Raw genomic sequence first — 20,675 nt, 5'->3', positions numbered from 1 at the left:
ACATTGGTCTGTTAGTGTGCCAGAGACAGAGCCGAGATTTTTGCTCATTTTGCACAGCTTTTGAATGCTGCAGCTGTGTTAAAGTAGATCACAGTTCTTCTCCTGACCCAAAGTAATGCCTGCTCTTTTCTCTGAAGACCTTTTCTACAGCATGAGGTAAATTGTGCAGGCAAGAGGGCTGTACACTGCCCATTTCCACCTCAAACTACTAAATTGTGTGAAATACCAAAAGCAAACCTTCATCTGACATTAGTATGACATTCAAAACAGCAGTGGCAGTGATAACAAAAGATACTTCCAGCTGCAGGAAACAGGCCTGAGGAGTTCTGAATTTGTGCTTTTCATAGTTAGTTTTTTTGCAACTGAAGCAACTGAAAGACACAATTTCCTACCTAACACTTTTATAGTATTGAAGGAATACAAAGAAAATATTTGCTCACCAGTTTTACTTTTGAGGCGTCTATTATTTCCTCAATAGCTACTGACTGTTCCTTCTCCTTCATTTTTCTTTTTCGTTAAACATGTAAATGATACCAGAGAGTGCTAGGCAGAAGTTTATATACTTAGGTGAACTTTGACTCTTCCTTGGACTTTAAGACTAATCTAGTGTAGAATGTGATTGACAAAGCATTTTCATTGATGTTATGCAGCCTTTTCAACTAACATTCAAGTTAGCCAACCTAAGCAAATGAGGTTGTTAATGTTTACTCCGGCCCTTTCTCTAAAATGGTTTTGAACTTCAGCAGATTTTATTAACTTATAAGGGTTGCCAAATTACATCAGTATTCACTAAATAAAAAGTACTCTTGATTATGCAGTAGGGGGCTGCCTAGATCAGCAATGCTAAATGCACCTCTAGTGGAAAGCTGGCTTTACTTCATGACTGAATAATTGCAACACTTGTTGAATAAAACACTTTGGAGTATACCTACTTGAATTTCTTCCTTTTGTATGATTCCTGAGAATGGGACAGACAGCAGCTTTTGCAATCCATCCAGATGATCACCATCAATATTTAACAAATAACTAATACAAATACAAATTATTAATGTCATGATGAGAAACTGTGACTTCAAAGACCTTGTAACAGCAGTGAGATTTTGCAGAGAGAGTGAACCATGCTTTTACTAATAAATAGTGTCTCCCTAAAATCAAACGCAGAGTTAACAGATTTAATCAGAACTTTATACCAGCTGCAGTTGATAGAATCAAAAAAATTAAAGAAGGAAAACATCTATCTGTGCTATTCTGATCTAACTTCTGCTCCATACCTGTAAAATGCAAGGTTTTTTCCCAAATGCCAAAGGACCAAAACAAATACAAGCAAGCCATGCAGCCACTGAGGATTTTCTCCACAAGCCCTTTTCCTGCAAGAGTGGCAGAAGGGAAGCAATCCCACTGACTTGACTCCCAAGCAGACTGGAAATAAGCAGTAGCTCCCAGTCTTGGTAAAGTACTGAACTATGAGCGTATGAAATGAAGGTGAAGCAGTGAAGACTCAGAAGATCCCTGAAGAGGTGACCCCTTGCAAGGCACCACCTTTACAGAGTATTGCCACCTTTCCCCTGCCCAGCTGTTTCCCCAGTTCACAGCTGGCACAAGCCCTGACTTCTAGCATGCCCAGGTGCTTTGGCTTCCCTTCTCTGGTACTGGTTTAATTCTTCTTTTCTCAATGGTCTTGCTGCTAAGGTCATTCAAGGGCATAGTTAAAGAAAATATTTCTTAAATATTACAAATAAATCATAGTATAATAGAATGTTAATGGGTTGTTACGGACCTTAAAAACCATATGGTACCAACCCCCCCTTCCATGGGCAGGGACATCTTCCACCAAACCAGGTTACTCAAGGCCCTAATCAAACCTGGCCTTGAACACTGCTGGGGTTGGGGCACCCACAATTTCCCTGGGCAACCCCTTCCAATGTCTCACCACTCTCACAGTAAACAGTTTCTTCCTACATCATCAGGGAAACCGTTTTTTCTTGGCTTTATTTGGTACTGGATGTGGAAAAAATTGAATTAAAAGATTTTTCATTAAATAGCTTTCAATTTTCTTCCAATCTGAAATTAACTGCTCCATTTAGTTTAGTCATTCAGTATTGACTACTCCAGCAACATGGAGCTGAACTGATTCAACATACCAGCAGCTGGGCCTCTCCTGGTGGCTTTTTGAAATCCAATTTCATGGTAGTGCTGTGCTTGAAGCATTGCTCTGCAACTACTTAGCTCTCATTGACAGCCATCTAACTGCTACAGAACCTCTCGCCCCAGGTTTCTTCAAAAATAGCGCTGGAAGCTCGTGTTTTGTGCACCAGAAAAAAAGGCAACTTAGAATCCTTGAAAACGTTCACAAGATTAAATTATTTTTCTTGCTGGTGCACCCAGGTCTGTGCAAGAGAGGCCCATGCTATTGCAGAACATGAACTTCCTCTCACTGCATCCTCATTCCAAGCCATCAATGTCCTAATGCTTTTGACATAAGTAAGTTTTAGAGGACTGCATGTCAAGTAGAGAGCATTATCCCAGTTGTGCAGTGATTATTTGGACTGCAACAGTTATTTCTGAATGAAATTACTGGTAAATTGCCAACTGTTTTCCTACAGATCTCCATTGTGGTTGCTAGATTACTGGGTCTACTAGTGAGTCCTAGGGCTGTATATGTGTATTATCAAAACAAAACAGCATTTAGTACAAAGAAGTGATTCATAAGATCACACACTGCTAAATCACACCTTGAAAAGCAGAGAAATCCTATTTTTTAACTCTGCTCTTTCCTCTCTTCCCTGTGACTAATGCTCTGAACGTCTGCTTTAAAATGTTTCTTAAATTTTTTTCTTTGCTGATGTTAAAAGCAATGTAGAGCAGAGCTTTTTCCTACCTGCCCTGAACTATTAATGATGGTGTAATAAATGCTTTGTATTAACAGACCTAAACATCTACACTTCCTGTGTTCTGAACATTTGGAAGTACTAATATACTTAAAACTCACTACAGAATGTTAAATAGCCAGAAAGGATTTTGAATAAGAATGGACTTCTGATAAAAATGAAAAGTATTTATTTTTTAAATGTCTGTCACCATATCTGATCTACATGACAGTAGTTTACTTCTAAAACTCACTCATATATTATTTGTTTCATTTTTTTTTAATGATTCTTATATGGTCAGGAATAAACCCACTGCTCCTAATATATACTTAGAGAAAAAATATTGTCTTATAATAAACAAATACTCTGCTGTCTGTTAATTAAAATTTCATAAAACTAAATTATTACAACAGGGACTTTAAATTGATCCCATCTTCAATAGTGTCTTTTTTTAATTAAATCTTGCTTTCTCCATAATGAACAAACAGTTGTCATTACATGATAATTCATAAGAATAGTTATGGTTTTATTTCAGTTATGCTTTATGAACAAAGATATAATTTGGTTTACAAATTCCTTCAGAGGAATCAAGACCTCTTGCATGTAGGGAAAACTAGTTTTACATTTTAACTGAACTGCTAAAAGATTGTTATAAAAAGTAAGTTTCTGCCATTAGGGTATTCTGAAGATCAATATAAAGACAGCCAGAATATTCCCTAGTTTAAGCAATTCTTAAGTGACCACCCAAAACCAGACAGTTTCATGAAATTGTAAATTTGGGTCCAAACACAAGCCAGATAATCCACTCATCAGAAGCTGGAATTATTTTAATGAGAGATGGAGGAATGTCCTTATTTTCACTTCTCTGATTCTACTAATGCATAACTGTAATTCATTAATTCAGGGTCAGACAATGAGCCTTTGAGCAATTATTCACATGAGTGGTCTCACAGAATTCAATGTCTTCATTTAATGTGCCGTTAAAATGGTACATGGGTGCATTTAACTAAAACAAACATTAGTTCGCTGCAACACACAACAGGTTGCACTGTAAAAAGTGGAAAGATTACTCAGCCACTGAGTAAGCCATTGAGAACACTGAGACAGAAAATTGGCATCATGAACTTATCTTTTTCAAGAAAAGATTTTGCTGAAAAAGTACCTGAGTCTTTTACCACATTCTGAAAACCAAGTCGGTCCATTTCAGAATTTCAGAGACTGCTCTGCACAGTTTGCAAAATCAGGACAAGTCCCAAGTAAGGAAAGTCTGAAAAGAAATTCTAGAAATACTTAGGAATTATGCTGGAGAATTTTAAAGAGAAAGCCAAAATCAGCCAGATACAGAGGCAACTCAGTCTCATCTGTAATCCCACTTATTCTATGTTTGTGTCAGCCACCACAGCGGGCACCTTGTGCAGATATCAGAGCTACGATGGGTCCTTGTTGAAGTACAGCACAAACCCAGTACATCTCAGGGAAATTAGATGTTCTCTTATTCTTGATCATGCCTCCTAGACCACTACTCTTGTAATACATACATGTTTGGCTCAGATCAAGAAGTTTCATTATGTTCGAGATGATAATGAAAAACTGGATATAGAAAAATTATTTTCTACCTGTATCTCTACCTTTCTGTATTGCACAGCTTATGACCAAAATTTTGCTGGCAAATTTAGGATGTTGCCTGAAAGATGGCTTAAAACCAAGTGGCATGAGCTAAATTCCTGAGACCACCTCCATATGCCTAATTCTTTTCATATTTTTAATGTATACAATGGTAAAAGAGAAGGGAGCAGAGACACCACTCAATTTCCTCACGCCAATGCAGTTTGCCTGTCTTGCTGAAGGCAGGCTTTATTTTGCCACAGTATTGAACAGAGCAATTTGGAAATGTGTGCTACTCCCTGGCTTACCTATCAGCCTGCTGATTTCCTCAGCACAAATGAAAATCCAAATACTATTACTTGTCCCAGAGGCACTTCAAGAGTCCCAAATTTTTGCAAGTACAATACCATCAAGGTCTAAAAGACATTGCAGATTTTCTTCCTCATCAAGAGTAAGGTGTTCAATAAATTTTAGAGACAAATGTCCTTCAAGGCTGAAGATAAAGCCTAATGAACCTGGAATTAGGACAGATTAACATCATCCAATTTTAAAAGGTTTTGAAGGGAGTATGACTTCAACCCAAAACCCAGAATTCATGCCTCTCATCATCATCCCACACTATCCTACCACAAATTATCCTCCCTTGCTCACATTAACTTGAGCCAAAATATTAATTCACTCCCTAGGGACCACTTCTTTGCTATGTTCTGTACAGACATATGTGTCAATCAGTCCAGCTGCAATAGTTCTGTAGCTGGCATGCAAATAGCAGGTGTTCATGGAAATGGTAATTGGCATTTATGCTGGACTGTGGAGTGGGCAACACAGAAAGTAGAGGTCTGGTCTCCTGAGATATTTTTGGAGCGAGGGAAGTTCTGTAAGTTGGAAAAAGCTGTTCCCCAGAGGGTGGTAAAGAGCAAGCACCTGACTGTATCCTGGCATGCCCTGGGTGGATTGCCAAAGCCTGGGACAATCCTCCTGCCTTCATCAGGGTGAAGTTCCCTTCTATCGGTGTACAGTTTAAAGCCCTGAGGAAAAAGAGTTCTGGACATCAGCTAGGGCAGAGAGGACAACATGCATCCTTCTGTAAAGTGCATTACAGGTATTGATATGTATTTCTTTCATAAATAATAACACTCCTTGTGCTTTTGTGTCCAGAAAAGCTCCATCCTTCCTCTTCAAATATGTAACATATATGGAAACATAAATAGTCTTTGTTAGTCCTCTCACGTTTATCAGCAAAGAGACATCATAAAAATGAAGTTTGTTACATTAATTCTTGTGAAGAAGTCACATTCCTTTTATTTGTCCTTGAAATTATTCAACTAAATGCAACTTGTCTGTATGAAAATCCAGAACTAGAGCCTTGCTTCAGGATAAGACACTGGAGAAACCACTATACCACAGAAGCCATTACATGGGGATGTTCTGACTTTTGTTTCAATTGAGGTATAAGGATCTTTAAGCAAGGCTTTAAATAGCCTTCTCAGGGTCCAGAGACTTTTTAATCCTTATTATTTTTAGCACTGCAGAGACATCAGTAACTCCAATGGATTATGCACCAGCCATCTTGCTGGGCTAGAACCCCAAATGCTATTCAGACCACTTAAAACAACTATGTATCACCACACTGGTACCCTTCTCTGAAATAATTATTGACAAAAAGGCAATCGACTGAAGAGAAAGAACAGTCCACTGATACTATTCCTTAGTCTCTGAACTGTGATGTGCTTGAATCACTCAAAGAAGCTTTCTAGCATAAAAATCAAGATGAAATTCAACAAAATACTTACAGTTCTTTGCATTAGTAAAGGAGTTTCAGAACAACCTATCCCTTCATCATTAAAATTTGATTCCATATTGATTATGTCTTCAATAACTTCTTCCATCTGATAAAATATTATTTTAAGACAAATCAGTACAAATAATAAGAGAAAAAAGTTATTTTTTAAAATACAAAGAATTAAACTTGAATATCTATTACAGCAATAAAACAATTTCAGAAGTTTATATCTTATAATTCAAACACTTCTATACAATATTCACATTTTTTACTTCTTGTGAACACAGTTGTGGTTTAGTGAGACACATCTTTCTCTTAAACACCAGGCCATGCCCATATTTAACCCCTTATTGCAGCACCATGATCAGATGACAGGAGTGCATTGTTGAGCTGTAACTGTGACCTGTCATCTTGCTCAAATGTCATCTTGACCACAGTGCACTGCTGCATTGGTGCAGGAAGACTGAAAGGAACCAGTGATTCTGCAACTGTGTGAGTCACTCCAGGTTTGGTGTTACATGCTGCCCTCTTGGGCAGGTAGAGGTTTCCTTGTTTAGCAGTACACTGGATACTTTTCCAGACAGCCTTCTGGCCTCTCTTTTTATCTAATCTGAGCCAAAAATTACTGAGGCAGATGGAATAGCTTAATAATTACTTGGGATGAAACAATGAGTACTTTGAAGGCCTAGAGATACATACAGATTTGGGCAAAGTACAACATGAGTTTTCAATGATAATTATAGTCAAGTTCCATTCATGATATAATTTTGGGAGATATCCCATGATAAGCATGCCACTTTTAACTCTGTTATCTGCAGTTCTTGGGAGCTGAAGAAGTTGTGGATGGCAATGAAAGTATCACAAAGACATGGGACCTTTCACCACAGACTTTTTGGCTACATGGCCCAGCAGAGCTCATACATACATTCCCCTCTCTCTCTAAAACCAGAGAACACAGAACTACTGTGCCAGGAGTTGTGCCCAGACTTATCTAGGAAAGCACCATCAGGGCCAAAATGATACCAAGAAATGCTGGCAGTTAAGCAATATGAAGGAGTGCAGTTTACTGCACCAACCTGGTTGTTGGCTCTCTATTATTTACTTATATACCTATACCTCTTAATCCCAGGGCACACCCACATTAAGAAATTCCACTGCAGCAATCCATCCCCCTGAGTCTGAGTTGAGATTGTCCAAATCATTGCAAAGCTGCCAGGATCTTGCCAGTGCCAGGTATCACTGTCCCAGTCTTCACCAGGGTGGAGAGGGGTACGGGGCAGGCTCCTGATCAGACCCAAAATGCCTGAGAACAGTTTCAGCACACTGCACTTTGCCAGCGTGGAGGTGGTCACATAGGTGTCCACAAAGGCCATTTAAAATAGCATTTTAAAGCAGCTCCACTAATCCATAAACCTGACTCAAAATGTCAGTTGTCAAGGCAGAAGAAATGGAGAGGCCCCAGATGAACTCTGCAGGAAGCTTTATGGGCTCCCTCATGCTTGGCTACATTACATCCAAATGCTCAAATGAGTCATGGTGTATTTGTAAGATTCTTCTGTTCTGTTAAAGTTCAAGACATGATACAGCATCTCCATTTCTCATTTCTGTAGGAATTCCCCTCTTACCTAATAAACAGTCTCTTTTGAAATCTGTTGAAGTATTAAAAGCCATAATGACCTACATCTCACACTGGCTAAGAATCTGATATTGTGTTATAGCTGAACCTCTATTAAAATCAATGGTGGCACTAAAGTTAGCATATCTTTGCCAATTTACTCAAGATAACCCACATAAAACTATAGCAGTAACTGAAAAATGAATGAGCGATTTTTAGAGTTATGTATTGAAGGTAATCTGTACTTAACATTTTTTTAATGCAACTAGGTTAATACCTTCAGACAGAAACAACTCCCATCTGAAAAAAAGGATGTTTTTCTTTGCAAAGTGCATATTCAGAAAATGAATATGATGCATATGTAAAAAGATGCGTATGAATATGTACGTACATACATTTACGTATACATATGTACATGTACATATGTATATTTACATATACATATGTACATACACATGTACATGTACATATGGACATGTACGTATGTACATATGTACATATACATGTACATATGGACATACGTACATATACATATACATGTGTAAAAAGATGCAACAGCAAATTTTATCTGGCAGCAGTCTAAAAGCTTGATCCTGCAGTATTCACAGACACACGAGGGAACAACCCGCATAATTCAAGAAAGCAAGTGCCATCACCCCTTGAAAGTTAAGAAAGTCATGTCTTGCCCACTTCTAGTGCAAGGTGGGTGATGTAACATTTTTGTAGAAGCAGACAGAGCCCAGTTCCCCTTTCTCCACGCAGCCCCGCCCTACCGCATTTTCGTGTTGTCCCCCGAGGGCCAGCAGCTTGGTGACAGCGCTGTCCGTGCCGCTGGCCGGGGGCATGTGGCCGCTCCGCAGGATGGAGCTCACCCCCACCGGCTGCACCGCGTGCGAGTGCGACAGGGAGAGCGTCTGGCTGGACAGCTTGGTGTCGAGGGTCAGGTACTGCTTCACCTGGTGCCTCTGGCTCTGCTGGATGTGGTATCTAGACTGGTTTTCCAAGTGTGTTTGTACCTGGGAAGGAATAGAAATAATTGCTGGAGTTTCAAGTTGCTGGTATCAGTATTTATACATATGCTCACTTAAAAATATTTCAAATCAATAGATTCATTTTTAATAACACTTGGATATAATTATTAATTTTTTTTCAGTTTTACACAGACATTTTTTATTTCTTTACCATTTTTACCTTACACAAGTGAGCAAACACTCTGAATAATTATAAAGAAAAACAGAATTTGAAAAGATAACTGGGTTCCTGAGAAAAGATCAAAAATATGCTACACATTTTTCTCAATTAAAAGTGATCTCTCTTGAGAACACTGCAATCAAATCCATAGGCATATATGAGCTCTAAAAGTAATATTTACTCTTTTGTATATGAAAGGGTAAATAAATGCACAGAGAAATATCATCCAACCCATTTTAAATAGCAGCAGTAGACATTCATTCACACCTCAATCCACAATTGTCTCACCTGGTAATAAGTACAGTCACCAGAATGAGACATTGCTGTACTTTGGCAATAGAGTCCAAGCTGTAGTTCTGAAAGACTGCTCACTGTCCACAAGCTGTGCAGGCTTCTTGAAGTGCCTCTTGAGGACAGAGTGGTCCTGTTTTAGTGGACTGAGCTTCATAAATTGAGTGGTCATGCCAAAATGGCTGATTGAGTAAGACTTTGGGCCATCCTTTGATTATAGAGATTGACAGCTGCCACTTCAAACAGCTCCCATTTCAGATCAATGTCACATTCCTGCAATTTAACTACCAGAGGAGCACTGCATACACAAACCTTACTGTCATTTCAGCCCTGTGACTCTCTTCTTTTCCTATGGCATGACTGGTAACAAATGTCTTATCATAAATTTTTCTCAAGTGGTCTCTGTAAGCTATTATTTGTTAAATAATAGCAAGAATTGCTTTGAAAACTTTGAAGACTTTTTCCTGAAAAATATTTGGTCATTTAAGCAAACTCCTTTTTGATTCCCCTAAAATACATAAGTAGAGACAGATAGCCATAAAAGCAATTTTCATCTGAAGAATTCATGTTTCCGTACATACTGCAAAACCTACTTCATTTTAATCATTATAGTATAATTTTAATTATGTTTCTTAAAACTAATTTCTTTAAACTAAATTAATATAAAAAAGACTAAGTCATGCAGTAATGAATATGAGATTTATTATTTTGATGTAAACCCTAAAGTTATTAAATAATATTCCATTAAAATACTGGTATAGAATCTTACATACACTGTTTGGATAATATATAAGGTTGCAAAATTTTCATGTATATTTGGGATTTGCTAATAACATTATTTGTCTTAACTTAGATTTTTGTGATAGTTTTAGAAAGTGCATAATGCACTGTTAGTTTAAGCTCTGATTTATCGTGCGTAAGGATACATGTAAAATCATAAATAATTCAGATACTTATGCATCTATTTAGTCCTTCATAATTAAGCTCATATTGAAAATTAGATACTCAAGCATTTTCTTAAATGATAATCCAATGAAATTTATTGCATGCCACTTTAACCATAATATTATTTTTGGGCAAAATCAAATATATTAAGGGAAAACTAATATGTCCCACTGGAAGGCTGGAGCAAGGATTCTCCGTGTACCCTCACTGTCTGCTGCTCTTTCAGAAGCTTCCATGGACAATTCATGGTTGTGCTGCACTCCACACTCCCTGGCAGAATCCCCACAGGGTGACACTACCCACAGCCTTGCAGTAGCTAAACTGATGGAGATCTTTCCAGCAGTGCAGAACTCTGCAATCAACAGCTTTGAAAACACAGATTCTTTATGTGGCATAAATGGCAGCTGGATCAACACAGTTGCATTTACTGCATTTCACCCCTACTAATGTTTTATCTTTAGTGAAGTTGATGAACTCCTGGTAACAAGCAATGAATTTCTGCCCTAGATTTTCTACAGGTCTATCTGAAGTACAAAATCAAGAATATCGCATAGCTTTAAATTAAATGGGAAACAAGAAAATTGCAGTGTTCAAGATCTAGACCACCTTGTTTTCAATGTGTTTTTAATAAGGAATTTTTATAGGTCTGCTACAAGAAAACTGCTGAAAAGTCAATGGGATGCTTTTTTTCCCTCTGGGCCCCAGATTGCTAGTGGCAGACCAAAATCTCTGCGCATCCTGTTTTCTTAGTGAACCACCACAGGGCCATCCCACTGGGCAAAGGGAAGACCTGTGTAAGACATTCAGCTAACTGCTAATTAGGTAAAAAACAGTTTATCAGAAGTGCTTTTTTAGTGTGATAATCTTTCAGTGATTATATCCTGTCCTGAACTTACACAGGCAGAAAAAGAATTAAAGCTTTGCTGACAGGATCTATGCTGCTGTGGTTTTGCAAACCTCTCCACCCTTTTACTGTGCCAGTTACAGTCATTACAAAGCAGAATCTTTGAGGTTAAAAATAGATCTATGCCCTGATTTTCATCTTTATATATTCTAAATAAGTCTTAATACTCACTGCTAAAGTAAAGCACTTTTTAAACTCAAACCACAATGTAAAGACAAAGCAGAATGGGAAACCTATTTTTATAATCATATTGTTAATGTACAATAAAAGTGAAGAGAGGGGAGGGGAAATTCATACTTTGAGAATGGAATATTGAGTTTTCAAGTCAAGCTCTTAAAAAGTAGAATTTATTTTTAAATCTGTGCATATAATATGTGTGAATTAGGAGTAAAAACACAAATCTTCATCATTTTATAAAACCAGATAGTCCAGTATCTCATTCCAAGTATGACTGATTTATTCTCCATTGGGATGTTGCATGACTTCTTTTATATCTTTTATCAGTGGTATGAAGGTAAGTTTCAACTTAGATTTTCTGAATATTGCAGTTGACTTTAACTCTTTTAAGTAAGCATTGCAAAATTTCAAATGTTAAACTTTGACCTGATTTTGAGTTTCCTTCTAATGGTGCACAAGGAGCAGTTAAGCCCTGGCACACCCAGTTGCCCTGAGAGGCTGTGGAATCTCCATCCTTGGAGATTTTCAACACTTTTCTGGACAAGGCCCTGAGAACCTGAAGAAGCAAAAGAAATCTAAAAACAGACAGGCAAATTTGAACTGATAGCCTATATAGAGAAACTATGAATAACCATTACCAATTCTGGTGAAAAAAAGGATGGTGTCAGGTTAGAAGTTCAGTGAAATAAATGTAAAAAAGCAAAAGACTGAAAGATCAGTTCCACATAAAGTAATCTCACAAGTAAAATGACCAAGATCAACATAGACTTAGCAGCTTAGAGGCCTTAATTGTGGGCATGTTTTAGACCCACGAAACACAATCCTTCTCAAAAAAAAAATTTTAAAAAAAGATTTTCCGGAGTAGAAGAATTTTTAAATTTTTCCCAATTATCTAAATATGGTATCCTCCAGCAGTGCTGGGAGATCAATTTTCCAATTTAGATTCTTTTGAGGAATTCCCATAATCTGTGACAATATTTTACCAGAGTTTATGCGGAATTTTAAGATTCAGATGTTGATGCTGATTCACCTTTTACTGCCACAACAGTTTGAATATAGGGTTACCTCCTTTTTTGTCTCCGTGGGTCAATGAATATTTAATCCTTTGTTTAAAGCAGAAAAGCATGAAGGAAGACCCTGAAATGCTTTCAGGATAGTGCATCCAATAATCTGGCACATCTGTGGAGCCTCGGTTCACATCTCTAAAAACAATTTAGCAGTGTGATTTGAAAAAGCAGATCTTCGAGCTCTCAGCAGACCATTTTCTCTTAAATGCCTTTCTGCCATCCTATTCTTTTGTGAGATGGATGGCCTTGCTTGTTGGTATACCTGATTCCTATTAATATCTAGCAAAAAATAGGTACTCAGTGACCACCTAATGATCCAGACCCTGACTCAGACAAACCTCAGACACAGCCCAGGGTTTAGTGTTGTTCTACTGGTACGCCTGCTCTAGCCCATGGTGTAGTGGCTTACCTGGCCCTTCCTGCCAAGTGCTCCTGATATCACATCTGCAAAGTGTAACAAGGTGATGAAGTTGTGCAGATGAAGTGCTGGTTCTCCTCCCAGACATTGTCTTGCAGCAACTGTAGCCATGTACTTTAAATGCTAATTATCTAAGATTTTTTGAGGAATGAAGGACAGCATGAAATCTAGCAGCTAATAGATTATCCACTCCCTTCTAGGCATTGCTTTTGTTTAATATCTGGCTTTCCTAAACACAGTGAATTTAAAGTCTACTCAGAACCAGAAACTTCAAGCATGAAGGGAATCAAAAGCATCCAAAACAAATGCAAATATTATAACTCCACCAGTTCCACAAAGCCAAAACAGAAATGAAAACTTTGAGATGGATTTTGTAATCCAGAAAAAGATCCCAATGCACAGGAAACTGACTGTGCCTATTTCTATTTTATATCTCACTGACAAGCCAGTTCTGGGAACAAGAACATAACAGCCTTTCAGAATTACAGATGCATATTCAGACTTCTTCAATTGCTCTTTCTAATTTGAGCACACATCATCATGTTGTAACACTGCAGTACAGTTGTGTAACATCTTTTCCCATATTCGCACTGTTTGCTTTCATTTCTCATATGTTGCACAATGGCATAGCTAGACTTTGAGTAGTTTATTTACATAAACTCTTTTACTTCACAATTTGCTGATGGAATTTTTCTTCTGCTAGTAAAAGAACATATAGCATGTCAAATTTAAGAAAAAATACCTATTTGGGGGACCTAAAGAAGGAATGAACAATGCCACTGATGTTCCATTAAGCAGTAGTGCTACATCTTTCTTGATGTTCCACCAAGAGCAAGCAGGTGACATCTGTATTCCCTGGCTGCTTAGCTCAACATCATTCCCGAGAGAAATAATAGGAAAACTGAAAAGAGATTCAATTAATAAATTATTAAAATATAGGAATATAATTAATGCTAGTCAACATAGTTCTGTGAAAAATAAGCCTTGTCAAACAAATCTACTTCTGCTCTTTGATGAGATTTTAAGTTAGGTTGCCAAAGGTAACGATGTAGGTATAATACACTTCAACTTTTGTGTGCCTTTTGACTTAGTATCACTCAATATTCTAATTAAAAATATAGCACTGCACAGTATCAATAAAGCCTGTTTTAACTGGATTAAGCGTTGGCTGATGAACATGCATAAGAGAGAGATCAGCAAAGGCTCGGCATCTGAAAGAGGGGCTGTTCGTTCTTGTATTACTCAATTTTACCATCAGCAATTGAGACTAATGAAAAATAAAACAAACTTAAAAGCATAAATATTTTTAGACTAGTGTTCCCAATCGAAGTAATACAAATCTGCATATACTGGAGGAAGAAATGCAGGATGCAACAATGAAGTAAACACCTCAAGCAATGAGTCTGTAAAGAACTCGGGGTCATAACATAAGCCAGCAACTCAGCAGGAGTGTCCCACTGATGCTATAGGAAGAAAGAAAAAATGGCATAAAGAAGGTAGTGAATAGGAACCTGGCTTTACTCTGCTTTTTTTTTATGGCTCAGAAGAGATAAATAATGGAAGCCTAAAAATATTTCTACCCTAAATATTTTTGAAACACTGTTGAAAAGTACAAAGTATGTAGAAAAGAACTATGAAAGTAATTGAGACTGAGCAAAAGGTATTTCAATGAAAGCTTAAAGAAGCTCAGTTATGTTCTTGGTGTCAGTTTGTGAAAAAAAACTGTGAAATTCATGGGACATTCTGAATGTGAAAGCTATCACAAAAAGCCACAAGTTGAAGTGAGACATAGCAGAAATTGTGTGCATAAACAGTGAAGTACTCAAAAGGAAGTGCTCTAACTACTGTTTCCTTCAAACAAACCATCAATGACTTTCTGGGAGAGATAGAATATCCAAATCCAAGGCATACTTTTATCAAACACATTCTTGAACTTAAAGCTGAGTAGTAAGGTAGTAACTGAATTCAATACAAAAGTCCATGATTTTAGAGGAATTAGAATGAGGGGTCAAATAACTCTGGCTGTGTTTAGATTTTATGGGGTTTTGGACCTGAGAGCTGGCTATTTTAATGGCAACCTTTGATATAAATTAACTCTGAATTTAAAAAATGCTTAAACATCTGCTACAAAATAATATGCTTAAAGATGATCATACTGGAAAGAACTCAGCAGACTTCCCTGGAGTTTGCCATTTATACTGGATATTAATTTGTTTCAGTATTTTTAATAGCTTTTGAAGAAAAATTTTTCACCCTGATAGGATTGCATCATTCATCATCAATCCTGAACACAACAGCTCTCTGCAAATGAGTGATGGGACTTCATGTTCTTTTCAGCCACTGTACTAGAAAATAAGCATTTAATTATCCACTCTTAATTATTAAAATGTTCCATAAGTACCCAGAAATTTTAATTCCATTTTAAGATAAGAAACACAGTCACAATACAGACTATTTTTGCTCCATATCTTAGGACTTTCAAATGTATTTTAAAGGTTAGGGGAAAAAAGCATTTTTAGTTATGAAATAATCCTTTTTAACATCTATTACAAATGAATATCAGTTGTTTGTTTCTCCTGCTCTCTTTATTAAACTTTTTGAGGAAAAAATATTAGTAAAATTATTTAATAGCTAAATGAAAATTCAATTTAATTTAGGAATTATACACTTCTGTTCTATCCCAAAGACTATCACCAAATACTGTAGCTGTTCACTTTAATGTTTAGTTTATAAAAGCATGTGTGATTATGCCAATTAATTACTTAAGCTAAACACAGTAATTAATTTTTAAATGTGAATATTTTTCCTATAGGAACTTTGATCTGACTAGATGAGACCTTCCCATTAATATGCATGAAGAAAGAATAGGAAAGACATGTAGTCTGGAAACTTACAGCTGTGTTTTGTTTCTGCATTCTGTAGTAGCTTTCAAGTTAAGAAAACATTTTCATGTGACTCTAATGCACTATTTTTCATTTATTTAACCTTTGGCATCATATTCATCAGGAACTTGTGCATTTTCTTTCAAGGGTGAAGGGACTGAAGAAGAAACATTTAAAAGTTCGTTAACAAAGACCACCTCTTCAACAATGACTACTTCTTGGGTATTTTGGTGTCTCAATATCTAAAAATAGCTGATAAAGGTGGGCTAGGGTGGGAGTAATTGGAAATTCTCCATCACACTTCCAAGTACTATGAAAGCAAGAGGAATGTGGGAGCAAAACAACTGCAAAACAGACTTTTCAGAAATCAGTGTTGGGTAAGAAAACTTTCTTTGCACAGCATAGGCAGCAGAACGGTGTTTCTCTCAGGAGGAGGAAGGCAGCAGAGCTCTCAGAGCCGTGGCTAATAGAAGCTGGATCTTTCAGCTAACCATTTCCTGACAAATCCCCATGCAGGCACTGGGATTTTGATAACATTTCCCCATTGTGGCATTCTCTAGCACTCGCTGAACATTGATGGAGCTCAGTCCTTTCAGGTATTCCTCTGTGCTAACCTCCTTGTGCAATCAGAAATGAGTTGGGGGAAGCCAACTACCTGCACTGAGCAACTACAGAGACATTATCAAAGAGAGCACTTCCATTTGCACCCGTGTACCTGAGACACTCTTGGCTTCTTAATTGAACTCCTGCAGTTAAGATACACACAGCTCTGATGGCTCCTTATCCATCACCAGCTTGACTTCTGAAGAAAGGATCCCTAAGGTCTTAAGGCCAGCTTGTCATGTTTTAAAATAACAATGAGTCTCGATGACTTTGTGGTCTTCACTGGTAGAAAAGAATCAAGTTTTTAACATTGGACTATAAAAACATCTTATAAAGTTAAGCAAAGCAAACTACAGGAAGTATTTTTACAAAACCATCCCTTTGATTTAACTTGGAATTTAAGCTGAAAATCTAAACTGTGAATGAAACCAACCACTACAGGTAATAGGCCACACAAGCATAACAATGGCTCACAATCAAATTAAGAAACCCCAGCTAATATCCTTACTTTGACTCTGCACCCTGACCCTGTCCGTGCTCTCACTGATTCATGAAATCTGTGAATATAATAAATCTTTACTGTTCCAGTTTCTCTTTACTGTTGGTGTTATTACAGGATAGTGAATATGACTACAGCATTTCAAGAATGTGAAGAAACTTTTTGTATGGCGAGCTACATTTAAAGAGCTAGGTCCTGATACTGATACCTTTATTTAACTACTTGTCTCTGCCTCCAGAAGTTATTCAAATTAGGTCAGTTACTAAGTTGCTATTAAATGGAGAAGAGCATACCACAACCAGATTCAAAGAAAATCAGTTTTGAGTATAGAAAGCCCAATCATCTCTTTTTGAATTAAAAAATATTAGTGTCAGTGAATTTCCAACAATGTGGATTGTTCAGTCCTTGCAGGAGAAACAAAATAGCAACATTAAAAGTTCTGTATTTGTCAACTCCAATGACTAGCACAGACCCATAGAAATAGCAGTTATAATAGCAGTTAATTACAGTTATAGCAGCATGGAAAGTCTGTAACCAGGATGATGTACTTTATTCAACAGTTCAGGATTTTCTGGTAAATGTCATACATCTAAAAAAATCTACTCCAAAATATAGGACTCATATACCACAGGCTAATAGACAATAAGTAAAATTCTTGAGGACACAAAAGCTTGTATTTTGATTTCAGCCTTTTTAACCATTTAACTTCCAGTGAAAGCACTCAGGGAAGACAAAAGATGACTGTATTATAAACACCCATATAGTCTCTTTTGTTATCCATCTGTAAAGTTTGTAATATAGGTCTGACATTGGAGAAATGCAGTTGGTATGTGTACCACATTTATGTGTAACAATAATTTCAAAATACTTTGGTTTGCTCTTTGATTTTTAATTTTTTTTTTCATGCAGCAGCTATAATTTTTTCAATTTTGTCTCACTTTAAAGGTTAAGAGAACTCAGAAAGGAGTCAGCCTTAAAAAGTACAAGGAGAGATCATGAAGTAACAATTTTGTCATTGTTTACTGTACACTTTTTCTGGCTCCCCAGCTGAGCAGACTGTATCTTTTGAGATTAAGTGATGGCAGTATTATCCCTCTTGTTCAGTTACATCCAGCAAAACAGTCCTTGAAGCTAGTGCTAAAAGAAGTGTTTTTCTGGTATGTAAAGATATGGACATCAACTATAACGTGTTAGAAAAGTACTGATGGTAAAACTGTAATAGTAGAAAACAGTACTTTCACATTTGAGTATGTGTCTGAGGGAGGAGCGTCTTTTTGTCCTTACTTCCTCACTCCTTTGGACTCCATTGGTTTGGCAGTGCGAGCCGAAGAAAATTTCAAAGCCTGAATCCAGTAAACCTATCTCTGGTGTGCTATTCTTCCACAAAAATAAAGTTTAAAAAGTTTAGTCATTTTGGATAAAATCACTGTGTTTGCCTGGTTCTAATATGAGAGACTCATTAATGTATGCCAAGGGGACTACATCAACATCGTCAAAAAAAGAAGAAGCCATTGGTTGAAAAGCATGGTCAGTTTGTTAAAAGTGGTGACAATTTCACCACCAGATGACAGCACTGCTTATTACTACACTTTTTTTGTGTGTGTTTCACTCCTCCCGCATTTTGACAACAAAATGTAAAGAAATATGCACCCCCAGCCCACGCACTGCAAGAGCAGAGGAAATAAAGCCAGTGCCATAAGGTGGTTTGGTGAGACTGTCACATCAGGGAGGCTGATCTGTTGGACAAGATATTTTAAGCCTGTGAAGGGTTATAGCTCCTCTAAAGGCACAGAAAAAACTAGCCTCAGTCTGAGAAATGTGCCTTCTATTTCTATTTCCTCAGCCTCAGAATGATAAAGAGGGCAAGGGGGGAAGATTTCAAAGTAGGCATCTTAGGTTCAGCTTCACAACACGATTTTTGTGAAGTCAAGGCAGCAACATCATTTTAAGCCAGCTTAGGATCTGGCCACAGAGTGTGCTTTCATACAAAGCGAGCAGATTGGGTTAGCTGACAGCAGTAGGTGATGTTTCCGTCAAAAACAGGAATGGCACTTCAAGGAGAGCTATATGACAAAAAAGTAAAAAAAAAAGCTTATCAGCTGGTAAAAGAATTTTTAAAAATCTACCTGGCCTATTTTGTGTCCAAATATGTTTTCTGACTCTCAGTGGCAATGAGTCTGAGTGTGTTCATGGCCCAAGGATGCTGCTGACATGCTGTTCACAGGGTTAGCAAAATTAACTTCATTACCTGAATGTCAGCCAGAAGTCTCTGTACTCCTTTGGCAATACACTTCCACTTATGGATTGAGAGTAGTAGCAGTGGATTTACAATGCATTAAGCATGTCACCCTTAAAATACTTTAATAACTTCAAAGAATTTGTGTTTGTCACTATTCTTAAAAATAAGAGTTAAATAAAGAGCTTAGCTGTAAATGAAAAAACGCCTAATATTACCAGAAGTTATCATGAATATAAATGTTCACTTAAAAATTTGTAATTGACTTTGAGAATAGTTGCTGAACCGTAATTTTGTATGTTTGGATCAGAAAACATGCATTTCAGACTAACACTGATGAGCATCTGCTGAAGGCAAGCAAAAAATTTATTTGGGGAGGACTTACAGCATGCAAAGCTCCAAACACTTCAGTTTTGCTGTACTCTGCAGTTGACAGAAAAGCTCACAAAAATAGCATAATTGGTACTTTCAGTACTGAACTGAGAAAGCAGTCTTGCCTTTTGATGTGAATTTAAACTAATCTTAGTTCACAATATGTTCCATTCAGCACTAACTCAATTAGTAAAACAAAAAAAATTGAAATGTCAATACCATTTCTAATATGCAACATATCAAAATTCAGCTTTTACATTCTGAAATCAGCCTTTAAAAAAACCTTAGAACCAGAACTGCTGTAAAAACACCATAAATAGAATCCAGTCAACCTAACAGAAACAATCACATGTTCTTCAGTGTCAGAGGTATACTCTGCAGTATTTCCATCTCAATTTAGGTACAGCAAACATTTTTGCACTCAGTAGAGGCTGTAGAATAGGAGTTGGAAAAAAAATATTAGGCTAAGCTCAAACTATTTAACAGTTTCCAACTAATAGCCACTAAAAGTGTTCAATAACAAAAGTTGATTGATTTTACTGGGATTAATCAAGAGAAACTCCCACTTAGTTTAAATGAGAGTTCTGTGTGAATATGGAATTAAAGCTTACTACTGGTAAGCCATTATTAAGAGCATTACTTATAAGCTGTATTATACAGAACAAGTCTTTCAAATTAAACAATCCTAATGTGGAAAGGAATGTACAACTTAAAAAGTTGTTAGAGTTGCCTAGAAAAATTATTGTGATATCTGTGTACCTGTGAGAAATATTTTTAGTTGAAAGAAAGAATATTTAATAACAAGAGCTATTATAAAGAGTCTTTAGTATTTTGCCACAGAACTTTCATCAGGAAAATGTCACAGTGTTTGCACAGCACCAAAATGGTGTTCTGTGAATGTTAATGCTAAGATTTAGCAACTGAGTTTATTAGTATTAACAAATTTATTTAATTATCAAGTGAGTTAATTAGCATTTTGCAGCATAATCAGTAGGCCTTGTTACAGAGAGAAGGTAAATTCTAGTCTCTGCAGTCTGGCTTAAGAAGCTGGCAGATAAAACTGTGATTCCACAAGCACAAAATAAAGTATGAATCAATTAGCCTGATTTTTATCAGGAAGCTAAAAGTACAGAAATATTGATTGGCCAGCATCATCACTTACCTGCAGTGCCTGGACTTCTATCAGTTTTATCACCTCTACACAACAGCATCGCCCAGAG

At 36.9% G+C, this 20,675-nt stretch overlaps 1 protein-coding gene across 1 annotated transcript in view; it reads right to left on the bottom strand.

Annotated features, from left to right (window-relative positions):
• TFEC (transcription factor EC) overlaps nucleotides 1–20,675 on the bottom strand; it is a gene marked incomplete at both ends in the record, with an annotated part of 64,376 nt that overhangs the window by 26,410 nt on the left and 17,291 nt on the right. Inside the window, 2 exon segments of the mRNA XM_084206925.1 lie at nucleotides 6,266–6,361; nucleotides 8,644–8,886. Of these exon segments, the coding sequence (XP_084063051.1) occupies nucleotides 6,266–6,361; nucleotides 8,644–8,886 (339 nt within the window).

This window comes from Fringilla coelebs (assembly GCF_963513975.1).
Source record: "Fringilla coelebs genome assembly, chromosome: 5".
In the NCBI taxonomy this organism is placed as follows: Eukaryota; Metazoa; Chordata; class Aves; order Passeriformes; family Fringillidae; genus Fringilla; species Fringilla coelebs.
Note: the sequence above shows the minus strand (reverse complement) of the source record. Positions and strands in the feature narration are given on the sequence as shown.